This window comes from Giraffa tippelskirchi, chromosome 5 (genome assembly GCF_054371585.1).
Source record: "Giraffa tippelskirchi isolate mGirTip1 chromosome 5, T2T-mGirTip1v1.2.pri, whole genome shotgun sequence".
NCBI classification, from domain to species: domain Eukaryota; kingdom Metazoa; phylum Chordata; class Mammalia; order Artiodactyla; family Giraffidae; genus Giraffa; species Giraffa tippelskirchi.
In genome coordinates, this window is record NC_137279.1 from 77,027,208 (window position 1) to 77,041,771 (window position 14,564).

At 50.2% G+C, this 14,564-nt stretch overlaps 1 protein-coding gene and 1 pseudogene across 1 annotated transcript; both read right to left on the bottom strand.

Annotated features, from left to right (window-relative positions):
* Positions 1 to 5,763: 5,763 nt before the first annotated feature.
* On the bottom strand, positions 5,764 to 14,564 carry OPTC (opticin). The gene is made up of 7 exons (XM_081495040.1): positions 14,552 to 14,564; positions 12,794 to 13,028; positions 11,939 to 12,074; positions 9,724 to 9,882; positions 8,823 to 9,025; positions 7,068 to 7,163; positions 5,764 to 6,597 (listed from the first exon to the last, which is right to left on the bottom strand). The coding sequence occupies exons 2-7, from the start codon at positions 13,019 to 13,021 to the stop codon at positions 6,427 to 6,429; spliced, it is 993 nt and encodes a 330-aa protein (XP_081351166.1). The 5' UTR covers positions 13,022 to 13,028; positions 14,552 to 14,564; the 3' UTR covers positions 5,764 to 6,426.
* On the bottom strand, positions 14,018 to 14,117 carry LOC145508069 (U6 spliceosomal RNA; annotated as a pseudogene).

A 14,564-nucleotide genomic window follows, 5' to 3' on the forward strand; every position in this document is an offset into this window, starting at 1 on the left:
CAGGGTATGGTGCTGGCATGACTTGCCACACGTCACACAGCACGTCAGGGTTTGGGGTGGTCAGACTCAGGGCTCTGGAATCTCATTCCTGTGCTCTTCCCGGAACCATTGCTCCTTTGCAGGTGGCTTTGGCACAGAACCCTTTGCGTTTCCTCCTGTGTGTGAACTGTGTTAGACACACACCAGAGATGAGGGTTCTGTGCAACGGGGCTGGAACCCGTGGTGCCAGGAGAAGGCTAAGAACTGTTTGCTCCAGGGCCTGGGGCATAGCAGGGGCTGCAGGAAAGGGGCCAGATGCAGAGGGGAAGAAAGGGGAGAGTAGGTGTAGCATGCTTTGCACGTATGTGCTGCAGGGTGTGCACACACGTGTCCCAGCCATAGTTGTGGCCATGCCCAGGAGGGATGAACAGGTTGGGCTGAAGATGAGAAGGAGGTCTGAGTTTGCGAGATTGTGCAATGAGACAGGCAGGACGTGGTTGCTCAGCTGCTTTATCACCTTTGGAAGAGCAGGGAGACATGGATGCTGTGGGGAAAGAAGCGTCCCCGCTACACATGCGGACCCTTTTCAAGCTGCTAGCAAACGCGGGAGGGAGTCTGTGAGATGGTGGCGCCGGGGGATGGGAAGCTGGTCCAGCTGAGAGAGATGACCTTGAAAGGGGAGAGGCCTAACCGGCTGGTGTGCAGAGCTGGGAGGGGCAGGCCAGGAGGAGGAGAGAGGGAGAGAGCCAGACAGTGGGGGGCGGGCCGAGCCCACCTCTGCCTGCCGCCTCCCTCCTTCTGGCTGGAAGAGGAAGGACACGGGCATGTGGATGCTGGGTGGGAGCAGAGACAGGGTGCAGCATGTCCTTGAGTCCCGGAGTTTTCCATGCTCAGATCCATGGAAGCCATCTCCTTCTCATCACCTCTGTGCACCATCAGTATGCAGGCCTGCAGCTCTGTGGGTGGTAGCGCTTTGCCAGTCTGGGAAATGCTCTCTTTCCTTTTCAAAGAGCTCTTGGGGAGTGGGGAGGGGGACATAGATCCATGGCTCCAGCAGGTGGGGCTGGGATTTCCATTTCTCCTACAGGAATTCCCGAGTGAAGGTTGTCTCCCCTACTCCCCCTTGTGTTCCTATATGTTAAGTCAGCTGTCTCTTGAGCAAATCACTTAGGCTTCCATTTTCTATCTGTAAAGCAGAGATAATAATATCGTCTGCACAGAGTTATAGGGACTATAAATTCAACCCCATATGTCAAAGAGATCTGCAAAGTGCCAATTTACAACATAAGCCTAAGAGATCATTATTCAGGGAGGAAATTAAAAGGAAAACAAGCAGCAAGGCAAGGTCAGGGTGAGGAAACCCTCTTCGGCTCCAGCCCCACAAGCATGCCTCCCTCCTTCGGTTCTCCACCTATCCTTTCCCAGCCCTGGCTGGCTGTGGAGTTGACGGGCGGGCAGACGGGGCTGTCACTGCCAACGCTCCCTCTTCGCTCTGCCTCTTCCCACGGCAGTCATAGAACTGTCCAGGGTGCCTGCCTGGAGCTAGAACCGTCCTGAAGGCCATGGGGGTGTTGCGGGGGGGGGGTGCCCCCCTTTTCTCAGGGCTGGCAGGAGGGCCACCAGGGAGCCACCCATGAGCAAGGGTCCTCTCCAAGTGTGCCATGGTGGAGCACAGTGCTGACTGCCACCGAGGACCTAGGTGAGGGAGGCTAGGAAAGACTGGCTCTTGGAAGAGGTGAATCTAAAACCAACACAGCCCTGTCCACTGGCATCAGCAGTGAGGCCGCTTCACTGCCTGACTGGACCCCTGCAATCCCCTCCTCTCTGCTCTCCCTTTCCCCGCAGGGGTAGCTCATTCCCATCTTGTCTTTCCCTTCCTCAGGACAGGAGACCCTCAGTCCGGATAAAGAGACACCTTCTCTTTCTCCTGCCAGGCTCTAACCCTAGCTTCTCTAGGTCCCAGAGAAGAGCCCCGGCTCCTTCAGTCAAGATGCAACAGCTGCTGGGAGCTGCTGGGAGCTGCTGGGATTTCTCCCCCTGCCCCACTCCCTGGGTTACGGGAAGGCCCAAAGATGCATTGTGTAGAATTTCTGTGGGGAGGTGGCCAACAAGGGCATTATTTCTGTTCCTTGGGTTTCCCTAGCCAAAAATAGGGGATTAGTTAGCAGACAACTACAGAGGCAGCAGGCCCCTGGGGAAATTCTACCCCACACAGCAGGCTCAGCCTTAGGGAGGAAACTCTTGCTCCACTAGCCTTGACAGCAGTGCCTGCACTGAAGTGTGCTGTGAGAACAAGACTCAGCTGCCTGTGCTTAGAGGGCCCCAGGTTTGAATCCTGGCCCTGCCACTTATTAGCTGTGTGGATGCGGGTACCTCCCTTTCATAAGGGAGGCCAGGCCTTGTTTTGCCATCCACAGTATGGAGATCAGCATCTCTATTAACTAGAGTGGTACTTGGGGTTAAGAGAGTTGATGTGCATAAAAATTCCTAATACATGCCTGGCAGATTCCAGGAGTCCAGAAATTCTTAGTCCACTTCTGCTACATGAGAACAGGCGTCAGATGCCTTTCTTTACTTAGCACATGTTAACCTCAGGGCGTGAGGGTATGATGCAGTTTCTGGTACCCGAGAGCCCCACTTCTGGAAAATTTCTTCGGTTCTTTTTACTGGATTATTTCAAATCAGGGTTTCCTGCACTCAGGGATCTTGTGGTTTCCAGCTGCTGCATGTCAAGGCCTTGTCATAATCAAACAGAGTGGAGGATGGAGAGGATGCAACTGGGGGATGAGAGAGAGAGGTCCTTGGGTCCCGGGATCCTTGGATCCCTAGGGAGAGGGCAGACACAGCAGCAACTAAACCGGGCCTCCCTTACCACCTTTAAGACTTCCATTCACAGTTTGCAGCTTGTGTGTGGGCTAGTCTCTAGTTCTCAAATTCTTCATCTGAAGCATGTGAATAACAATCCCCAACTGGTCTGCTTACAGCACTGACCTGAGCATCCACAGTGCTTGCAGAAGTGCCAGACAGAGGCAGAGGAGGCAGACAGATGGGCCCCCTCCAATGTAGACCACAAGACACACCTGTTCATCCAGACATGAGGATCACCTGGGACATTGAGTGGTTGCTTGGCTGGCTCCTAGTTCTTCAGCTTTCAGCTTAGACATTGATTCTTCAAGGTCTTTTGGACCCTTAACCTGTGTCACCCTTCTGTAAGTTCTCATAGCATTTTGTATATTCCTTTTACAGTATTTATCACAAGTTGAATAGTGTGGCTACCTTGTGTGATTATCTGTTTAACACATGTCTTCCACACTCAACTTCATGAAGAAAAGGAATATGTCTGCTGCATATTGTCTGCACATAGCAGGTAGGTGCTAAATAAAACCCTTGCTTGAATGAATATATGAGTTGCCTGCCTCACCAGGTGGCTCAGTGGTTAAGAATCCACCTGCCAATGCAGGAGATGCAAGAGATGTGGGTTTGATCCCTGTGTCGGGAAGATCCCCTGGAGACAGAAATGGCAACCCGCTCCAGTATTCTTGCCTGGAAAATCCCATGGACAGAGGAGCCTGGAGGGCTACAGTCCATGGGGTCGCAAAGAGTCAGACATGACTGAGCGACTGAGCACATACACCCCTCTTCTATACTCCAATCAACACCTGATGCCAAGCATTCATCTATTACACCCTTCTTGCCCACAAGGTCCTTATAAGAAGAAGAAAGATGACCATCTCTCCTACCATTATAATTCAAGGAGTAAGTTGGTCAGATCATAGTTGCCCTTCTTCCCATCCTTCCAGCACAGTGGGCCCTGCCCTGGATCCAAGAAAGCTGCAGATGAGTAATTGGGGTATTTATTTATTTATCTTTGCACAAGGCTGCCCTCTGGTGGTTAAACACAGAAGAGAGCATGGCCAGGAAGAGCCAGGAATAGATAAGTGCTGCAAGAAGGGCGTCCGGATGAAGACTCATGTCAGTTTCCCATCCTTAGGAAAGGCTCCCTCCAAGTCTAACAGCAAGCCTTGGCATGGGAAAAGCAAGGAACTTTCAAAAGCCCTAGAAACCCCACCCTATCACCAGTGGGATGGCCTGGAGATAGGCGGAGGCTAGTTGTAAAAGAATGAAACTAGAACACTTTCTAACACCGTACACAAAAATAAACTCAAAATGGATTAAAGATCTAAACGTAAGACCAGAAACTATAAAACTCCTAGAGGAAAACATAGGCAAAACACTCTCTGAAATAAATCACAGCAGGATCCTCTATGACCCACCTCCCAGAATATTGGAAATAAAAGCAAAAATAAACAAATGGGACCTAATTAAATTAAAAGCTTTTGCACAACAAAGGAAACTATAAGCAAGGTGAAAAGACAGCCTTCAGAATGGGAGAAAATAATAGCAAATGAAGCAACGGACAAACAATTTATCTCAAAAATATACAAGCAACGTCTGCAGCTGAATTCCAGAAAAATAAACGACCCAATCAAAAAATGGGCCAAAGAACTAAACAGATATTTCTCCAAAGAAGACATACAGATGGCTAACAAACACATGAAAAGATGCTCAACATCACTCATTATTAGAGAAATGCAAATCAAAACCACAGTGAGGTACCATTTCACGCCCGTCAGAATGGCTGCTATCCAAAAGTCTACAAGCAATAAATGCTGGAGAGGGTGTGGAGAAAAGGGAACCCTCTTACACTGTTGGTGGGAATGCAAACTAGTACAGCCACTATGGAAAACAGTGTGGAGATTCCTTAAAAAACTGGGAATAGAACTGCCATATGACCCAGCAATCCCCCTGCTGGGCATACACACTGAGGAAACCAGAATTGAAAGAGACGTGTACCCCCAATGTTCATCGCAGCACTGTTTATAATAGCCAGGACATGGAAGCAACCTAGATGTCCATCAGCAGACAAATGGATAAGGAAGCTGTGGTACATATACACAATGGAATATTACTCAGCCATTTAAAAGAATACATTTGAATCAGTTCTATTGAGATGGATGAAACTGGAGCCCATTATACAGAGTGAAGTAAGCCAGAAAGAAAAACACCAATACAGTATACTAATGCATAGATATGGAATTTGAAAGATGGTAACGATAACCCTATATGTGAGACAGAGTCTTATGGACTCTGAGGGAGAAGGTGAGGGTGGGACGTTCTGAGAGAATAGCATTGAAACATGTATATTATCATATGTGAAACAGAACACCATTCCAGGTTCGATGCATGAGACAAATGCTCAGGGCTGGGGCGATGGGATGACCTAGAGGGATGAGATGGGGAGGTAGGTGGGAGGGGGGTTCAGGATGGGGAACACACGTAAATCCATGGCTGATTCATGTCAATGTATGGCAAAAACCACTACAATATTGTAAAGTTATTAGCCCCCAACTAAAATAAATAAATTAAGAGAAAAAAACCCAGCTGTTTTTGTCCTCAGCGGTGCTGGCAAAGGCTTAAGAACAGGCTCTCTTTCTAACAAAATCCTAATACGTAGAGTTTACTAATTCTGTGGTATAAATACTCCCACCACGGCCAATTTCAAACTACCAGTGTGATGTCACTAAAAGCATGTCATTATATAGTATTTCCACTACACAGATGCCACGGACATAGAAAAGTTCAAGAACATGGTTAACAATAAACCAGTAAAATAATTGGGAAGTGATGAGTTTGAGTATTTATTACATTTGTTTTCAACATAAAATATCTAATTGTGAGTTTATGTGATTTAGTTTTTAATAATGACTGCATTTAACAACTGGCTTGAAAAATTCTGGAAAGTTTAATAATCAGTTCTTGCAAGCCTAGTAGTAAGAACTAGCTCCAGCACACAACTGCTTATTCCCCTTCCTCTTCTCTTTCTGTCCCTCCTCCTCTTCTTCCATGACTCTTGGCCTTCTGTGTGGGTAGGAAGAATGAGGAATATGGGAAAGAGCTTTGCTGCAGACATCTCTATTCTTTGATCCAGGAGCCATAAGGTGTTAAGGAAAGAGGGTGGAGAAATGCAAATCTGGCTCCTGGAGGACATTTCAGAGTGTGTTGCGTGTGTGTGTGTGTGTGTGTGTGTGTGTGTGTGCATGCATGGATGTGCGCGTGTGTGCATTGCGTGGGTGTGTGCACACACGCGTGTGAGTGAGCATTCCTGTGTGTGCGCGCACGTCTGTGTGTGTGCGTGGGTGTGTGAGTGCGTGTGCGCACGTGTAGGTGTGTGCGTGCGTGTGTGTGAGTGTGTGGGTGGATATGTGTTGAGGGAGGGGGAGCAGTAGATTTTGGCCACTGGATCTTTAGGCTGACTAACGCCTGGGTGAAAGGTGGCTGCTTAGGGTCAGGGTCAGGGTCAGGGTCAGGGTCAGGCCCTGTGGCCCCCGCCCTGGGGTCTTCCGAGGGCTCTCACGGCGGGGCCCTCCCCCGCAGAGGCGGGCAGACTTAGACAAAGCGGCCCGTGGGGAGCCGGGGCAGGCAGAAGTACGCGCTGGGGAAGAGGCTCAGGTTGATGGGATTGCCGTCCAGGCGGATGTCTTCCAGCTGCCTCCTGGTGTGTCTGTGCTCCTCCGCGTCGCAGAAGGCGTCCCTCTGCATGGTCTCTATCACGTTATTCTGGAAAGAACACACAGACAGCTGTGAAGCTCCTCCACCTGGAGAGTCTGCCCTCAGGCAGCACGGAGGCGGGATCAGTCCTCTCTGCCCACCAGCTCACCTCCCCTATGCAACTGGAGACACCGAGGCCCAGAAGGCCGGGGCCAAATACAAGGAAGAAGGCAGGGGACCCACTGAGGACGGAGAGAGGGGGCCTGGAGAGGGTGAGGGTGAGGGGACAGAGGGGAAGGGGAGGGGAGCAGGAGTGAGCATTGGGTGAGATGGGATAAGAACGGAGGGGAAGTGTTTTAAAGAGCAGGAAGGGGAAGGAATCAGACGGAGGCTGTAGACAGTGGTCTGAGTGAGATGCGCCAACTCTGGTCTCTGAGCTCTCAGTGACGGAGACCCACCACTGCTGAAGGGGACTCCCTGCAATCCGACCTCCACCTTCTGTGCTGTTCAACACCCTTGTTCTCATGGAAGCCACTCACCTGCAGGTGCAGTGAACGCAGGCTCAGGGGCAGGGACCGGGGGATGGCATCCAGCAGGTTATCAGCCAGGTAGAGGAACTGCAGCTTCTCCAATGCCTGGGGAGGGTGCAAAGGATGTGGGAGGCTGGTGGCTCTGTGGGGCCCTAGGAGTAAGGGGCACTGATGTGACCCCATTCCTTCACTCCTGGGCCTCAGCCAGGTGCCGGGTCCTGAGCTGGGTGCTTCAGGGACGGCTCATCTCCTCCCACTGGATGCAGAAGGAAAAGCTGCTGCAGCTGAGGTGCAAGCAGCTGAGGGCCATGAAGGGGCTCAGCAGTTTCAGGGGGACTCTGGGAGGAGCAAGCAAGGGGCAAGGACGGCTGGGAAGCAGGCCGGCAGGACATTCAGGCCCAGCTTCAACATCCCTGCTATCAGAAGGGACTTTCCCAAGTGAAAAGTCTCTAGAAAAGAAAAAAAGTCTCCAGATGCTAAATCTGGACCAAATATGGAGAGTACGGCTGGGAGATACTGGACCAGCATAAGGAGAGCCACAGGCACGATGGAGAAAGTTGTGCATGTGAGTGTGACAGCTGGGTTGTCAGTCTCACTCACAGCTCTCTCCGTTCCCCCAGTGGGACTGCCCCCAGGGCTCCCTGGACCGCTGAGTGGGCAGCCCAGGGGGCTGTATCCGTGCCATGTGTTTAGCCCTTCCCATTGAAACTGGCCAGCCAGGGACCAACCAGATTGTCTCTCTTGAGAAATTGCTCCTAGAAGGACAATGGTTGGTCAATTAGTGGTGGGTTCTGAAAACAAAAGGATATTCAGAGTGAAAGCAGGAACCAGTACAACTCCAAGTCAAATCACATGTTAGTCCAAGTTTTGGGGAGCAGAAGGTGAGTGTGTGGAGAACACTGGTGCACAGGGAGGTGAATAAGCAGATGCACAGAAAGAACCCAAGAGGCCCGGTGCCCCAAGAGGGAAAAGGGGAGTTGCTGATGGTTTAGATGAAGAAAATGGGGTTTGGCTTTTCCAGTAAGCGGCCTGAGGTGAGCTCTAAAAATGGTTCTCTATCTGCTTGACCCAGAAAACCCCACGAAATCATGCAAGTCAAGAGGTTTAAATCTTCTTGTTCACTTTAAGAACTTTTGTGAAACTACCCAGGTCATTAAGGGTATGCATATCTGAAAGGCCACCAAGTATCTGAAAGATGTCACTTTACAGAAGCAATATCGCCACCATTCCATTGTTACAATGGTGGAACTGGTAGGTGTGCCCAGGCCAAAGGGTGGGGCTGGATGCAGGGTCGGTGGCCCAAAATAAGTGCTGAATTTTTACTGCACATGCTCAGAAATGCAGAGAGTAATGCTGAACTGAAAGGCTTAGATCCCTGGTCACTCAGCTTCTCATGTGAACAAAGCCCCGAAGATGCAGCTCGGGGCTTGGATCAACCCAGACATGAGCTCCCCCTGCCACGTTGAGATGACCTTTACTGAAAAAGAACAGACTGTTCCTAAACCAGAAGAGGACGTTTGCACAGAAGAAAAAGATATCCTTTCAGAAGAAACTGAAGAAACAAAAACTGATGGCCTGGGAATAAATGCCACAAAAAATAAATGCAAATAAAAGCAAAAGACAAAAAAAAAAAAGAAAATAACACTTGACTTTCATGCCCCAGAGCAGGGTTGGGACAGAGATATTCCGTGAGGGCCAGGTGCATGTGTGTGGTTGTGGGCATGGGTGGCATGCGGTAGATGGGGACGCAAGGCCTTGGCTCACCCTGAAGGCTTCAGGCTGTATCCCTGAGCTCTGCAGCCGATTCATGCGGACGTCCAGGACCTCGATGCCGGTGGGCAGTGCAGGCAGTGCCGTGAGCTTGTTCTCAGGGAGGATCAGATCCCGCAGAGCAGGCAGCAGGCGGAGGGCCTTGTCATCGATGGAGGAGATGGAATTGCCAGAGAGGTCAATCCTCTTCAGTTTTGCTAAGAGGTGCAGAGCAGAACACAGGGACACACCATCTCCCCTTGCTCCTGCTGGAGCTGCCCGCGCCCTTCTCCTGTCTCAGCACAGGGGGTGCTAGCCAGCGCTCCACTTGCACCAGGGTCAAACCAGAAGGAAGAACTTTATAAACCTGGGAAAGTCCTCATATTCTGTGATACCTTTCCCTGGAGTGTTCTGTCTTGTGTGGATTGGCTTGGAAGAAGGCTTCTGAGGGTAAGACCCAACAGGCGCAGGAATTCCTGGATCCATCCTACTTCTACCTGTTAGTTTACACAAACTAACAAAAGAACCCAAAAGAACTCTGAGGCCCAGGAAGCCTGTCAGCAATTAGCAGTAGAATCTGGGTTAGAGACCAGCTTTAGCATGGTTTTGTCCAGAGGCCAGGAGGGCAGAGCTACAGCTGCTAGGACAGCCTGAAAACATGGGCTTGCTCACATCTTCTCCTCCCCAGCTTCCCATAGCTTCACGGAGCAAAAACAAAAACAGGTCACTTCTGCCATAGAAAAACCTTCAAGGCCAGGAAGTAGACTAATTTCCAAGCTGGAGAGACTGAAAGCCAACAGGGAAGGGCTGACACAGGTGGGCACTCTAATAACTTCAGTATGGCTGAATGGCAAGGGAAAGAACCCAGGGGCTCCCTCTGCGCAACCACTCTTTTCTTTGCCATGACGTTACATACTCAGCCCTTTGAAGTCTCCCGCCCGAATATGGCTGATGCGGTTGAACCGGGCATATAAGTAGGCAGTCGTCTGGGGAAGAGGAGGGATGTTCTCCAGGTCCGTGTCATCACAGTACACAGAGGAACCGAGGCACACACAGATCAGACAGGTTGGCAGGTCTGGTCCAGGTGGAGGATAGAACAAAGGGAGACCCCACACACCCCCGTGAGACTTCCTCAGCCTCTGGGACCAATGGGAGACACCCCCCTCCACACACATCCCCGTGAGACTCCCTCAGCCTCTGGGACCAATGGGAGACACCCACACACACACCTCCGTGAGACTCCCTCAGCCTCTGGGACCAGTGGGAGACACCCACACACACACATACACCCATGAGACTCCCTCAGCCTCTGGGACCAATGGGAGACCCCCCCCCTCTACACACATACTCGTTGGACTCCCTCAGACTTTGGGACCAATGGGAGACCCCCACACACACACATCCCCGTGAGACTCCCTCAGCCTCTGGGACCAATGGGAGACACCCCACCCCCCACCCCACACACACACCCATGAGACTCCCTCAGCCTCTGGGACCAATGGGAGACACCCCACCCCCCATCCCACATACACACCCGTGAGACTCCCTCAGCCTCTGGGACCAATGGGAGACACCCCCCACCCCCACCCCACACACACCCCCGTGAGACTCCCTCAGCCTCTGGGGCCAATGGGAGACACCCCCCAATACACACCCCCGTGAGACTCCCTCAGCTTCTGGGACCAATGGCCCTGGGCAGGGAATGCCTGTGCCTAGGTCACCTGTGTCTTCTTGGGTTACCACCCAGACCGACTGTCACAGTGCCCCCTGGGAGTGCTGCTGGCTGCTGCTGGTCTGGCACTCAGCCCTTGACTAAGAGAAGCAGATCCACCCTCAGTTGTTACCATTACAATCCAAGCCCGTTAGTGCCTTCATCAGACTCTGGTCTTGTATAGATTTTCCTGGGCCTATGTGGGTATTTCTAGGACATTTAGATGCAACCACATAGGTGGATATATTAGTCTCTTTTCCATGGGACTTCTCTCTGGCCCCCAAAAGTGCACTTCAGATGATATAAAGCCAGTGCAATGGCCAATGGCTGCTGGCTCTGCCACCTGCCTTGTGGGTGAGGAATTAGGTTCTAGGTGGCTCCAAAGAGCAAAATAGAGTCAAGGTGGAGTGGACACTGACTGTCTAGGATTCATTTCCCCTTCTTATGATATCAGCATCTCAGTTTTCTGTTGGGAAACATCCCTCCCCTCTTCTCAGTCTATGACCAGTGGTCATGAGACTTAGGCCAGGCCACTGAGCTCAGACTGGCTTTAATGAGTTGGGAAGGTTTTATTGAATACTGCAGAAAGTTTCCATCTCTTGCTCTTAGAAAGGACAGAGGTTACTAAAGACAAGTGCTAGTCCAGCTCAAGGAGGAACTCTGTTGGTAGTGACATGGACTCAAGATTAAGAGACAGCTTTTCCTCACCAGCCATGATTAGACAGTGTGCTTATCCCCAGGCCTTGGATGGCAGGTCCAGCTGAGGCCCTTTAAGCCTGGGAGGTCGTAGATTCCTGCCTGAAGTGTTTTCTCTAATGATGCCTCATTACCCTGTACCCACTCAAGGCAAACATCTCAAGAGAAGAATAGGAACTGAGAACAAGCAATTCTGGAATTAACTGCATCCTCCTGTGCCTCAGTTCTGACCCCTCAGCAGAGTGCCAACTCCCTACTGATGGATATGCCAGCGTCTGAGTCTCCAGGAGGGCCTCAGGGAGTGGGGGAGAAGATGCTAGGGAGGGAATTCAAGCTGAAAAGCAAAATAAATTCTTCATTTGCCCCCATACCAAATGACAGCCACAAAGTTATTCTTCTCTACAGGTTTTTAATTGTCTCTAATCTAATTACTACTCAACCTGCTCCCCCAGAGATGCCGTTAATTAAGGTAGGTGGCCTTGCTAGGCACAGGGGAGTTCTTGCTTTCTTTGCCTTCCATCCAGGTTGTGCATTCAGGCAGAAGCATCAGGAACAGTCAGCCTCTACCTTTGTTTCCCATGCCCCCTGCCCCCACAGCTGTTTCCCCTTCTCTCCCTGACCCTCTGCTCTCCACCCGATGACACTCCTCTTTGGCACCCCTGGTGCTCGGTAGTGGCTACCCAGTTTGTACCCGTGGCTACTGAGACTGTGCCTGTGAACTTACCGTGGTTGGTCGGGGCAGCCAGCAGGCCTAGTGTCAGAGGCCTGGCCGTCGTGGGGTTTGAAGGGAGTGTCCTTGAAGCCTCCGTGCTCTGAGTAACATGTGTCCTGGTGAGAGAAGCCAGGCTGGTCCCTTTAACCTGGAGACACAGCACACAGTCAGTTTTTGCCTGAGAGGAACTTTGCTTTGTAGTCTGGGAACTTCAGCAACCAGTTCCAAGCTTACAGAGAGTCCCTGTGGAGAAGGCGGCAGTTGGGGGGGAGCAGAAAAAGTGACAAGCAAGGACTTTCTGAGCATCTGGTCTCTCATCACGCTATGGAGGTGGAAATGGAGGTCCAGACAGGGAGGGCCTGAGCTCAGGGGCCAGCAGGTGGCCAAGCTGGTGGGAGAGCTAGGACTAAACTCCAGACTCGCTGACAGGGGACCTTCCCTTGCCCGTGGGATCAGGCTCACACAGCAAATGAGTGCCATCTTCATGTCAGCCCCTGTGAAGGCAGGCAGGGCTGAGGAATGGACTTCTGAACTGAAGGCAGTCTAGCACAGGTTGTGGCACTCCTTTTTTCTAGGAGAATGTGAGGACACTGCTGATGTTCCAGTAAGATATACTTTATGGTCTTACTTGAAGGCAGAGGGAGGGAGGGATGTGTGACTCTTAATTTTTGCTACAAACAAATTTGAAGTTTTGTGTCTTCTTTCTTAGCATTATGTAAGTGACAGTTTCCTGTGGAGGAACAAGAATTTCCACTTCCCAGAGAAAGACGGAGGCTTGAGACAGCTGATTACTAGGTAGAGAGGGACCAGGCCTCTGGTTCCCAATTTCTTTCAGGGAATGCAGTGAGTCTGCTGCATGGCCCGCACCTGGGGGAGCTGGTCCCCATAGTCTGTGAGCTCGTCATAGTTGTTCGGATCAATGACCTCATCATAGCTGTCCAGGCTCAGGACATAGTCCCCCAGATGCAGAATGGCATAAGAATCGCCTTCCCCATACGGCTGGTCTTCTCCCTTCCCGCTCTCCTTCGAGAGAGATGCTGTCCCTCCTTCCTGCAGCATCAGGATCAGAAGGCTCAGTATGGCCAGGAGCTTCATGGGGTTCCTGGCGGGTGGGGAATGGAATGAGAATGGAGCCAAATCACTAACGTGTCCAGTCTTGGGGGAATAGCTCACAAACTCATCCCACTTCCCACTCCCACGCTTGAAGACCCTTATGCCATTCATCACACACTTATTGTCTTCATTGCACATGCAGGCTCCCTCTAGGCCGGGGCTACATCTCAGGGGATGTCTCCTGTCGGCCCCCGCTTTAGTTTCGTCCACACACTGATATTCATTTACGCATGCAGGAATGTGCAGGCACCTGGCAAAATCTCATTTACTCATCTCAACACACACACTCTTGCGTGTCCCCTTGTCTGCATAACTCCCTACTAACTAGGCATACACAGATGTTCCCTCTTACACAGTCACCTATTCAGAGTACAACTATTAGCCACTACACTAGGTTTAGAGAAAGTTCACCATTAAGGAAACCTGTGGTTTTTAAGAAGATCATTCATTCATTCCTGCCTTTGCCTGACAAATATTTATGAGCTATCTTAATAGTCCCAGGCCCTGGATTTGTCTCTGGGGGCACAGAAATAAATAGGGCAAGCCTACTTCCAGGAATGTCTAATCCATTTAGGGAACATAGACTTAAAAATTGATTCCAGTTAGAATTGATTACAGTAAAGAATGTTAGTTTTAAAATATATTTATGAATGCAGCTTTTTAGAAACAAAAGATTACAGAAACAAAAGAACTCTTTGTGTATGGTTGTACACACCCAGAAAGTTCTGTAGGTATCTCTGTACAGATGAGTTCAAATGTTCACGCACATTCATCCACATATACACAGATGGGTCAGGGAATATGTGTCGTGTGGGTGTGAGGTACCAGGTGTATTTCTGATAATGCATCTTTCCCCAAAGCCACCTACACAAGTCTCTAGGAGACTCTCTCTTTTTTCCTTCAATTTTTAAAATTGAAGTATAGTTGATTTATAGAGTTGGGCCAATCTTTGTTGTATAGCAAAGTAATTCAGTTATAAAAAGTATGGAATGCTTCATGAATTTGCATGTTATCCTTGTGCAGGGACCATGCTAATCTTCTGTATCACTCCAAATTTATTTTGTTTTTTATTTTTTAATTGGATGATAATCGCTTTACAATGTTGTGTTGGTTTCTGCCATACAACTCGACTCAGTCATAATTACATTGATAAACGTGTGTGTGTGTGTGTGTGTGTGTAGCATATATACATATATATATATATATATATATATACACTGCTAAAGCGAGCACTTTCCCTCTTTCTTAATTTTAGCTGGGCAAGGGGGTAAGCCCCCATCCATAGCAAGAGCTGTCTCTTCAACTTACCTCCCATACCTTGCTCCAAACCAAATTATATAATAAAAAAAAATCTTGAAGAAAGCCCTAAGACAAGTTACTGCCTCCCTCCAGCCTCAGTCCCCATCTCAACGCCAACACCCTACCCGGCTGAGCCCGGTGCTCCCCTCCGCCCCCGCACTCACCCTCATTTGCATACCAATAGGCCTAATACCTCAAAGCCTACAACCTTACCTGTAGACCTTTG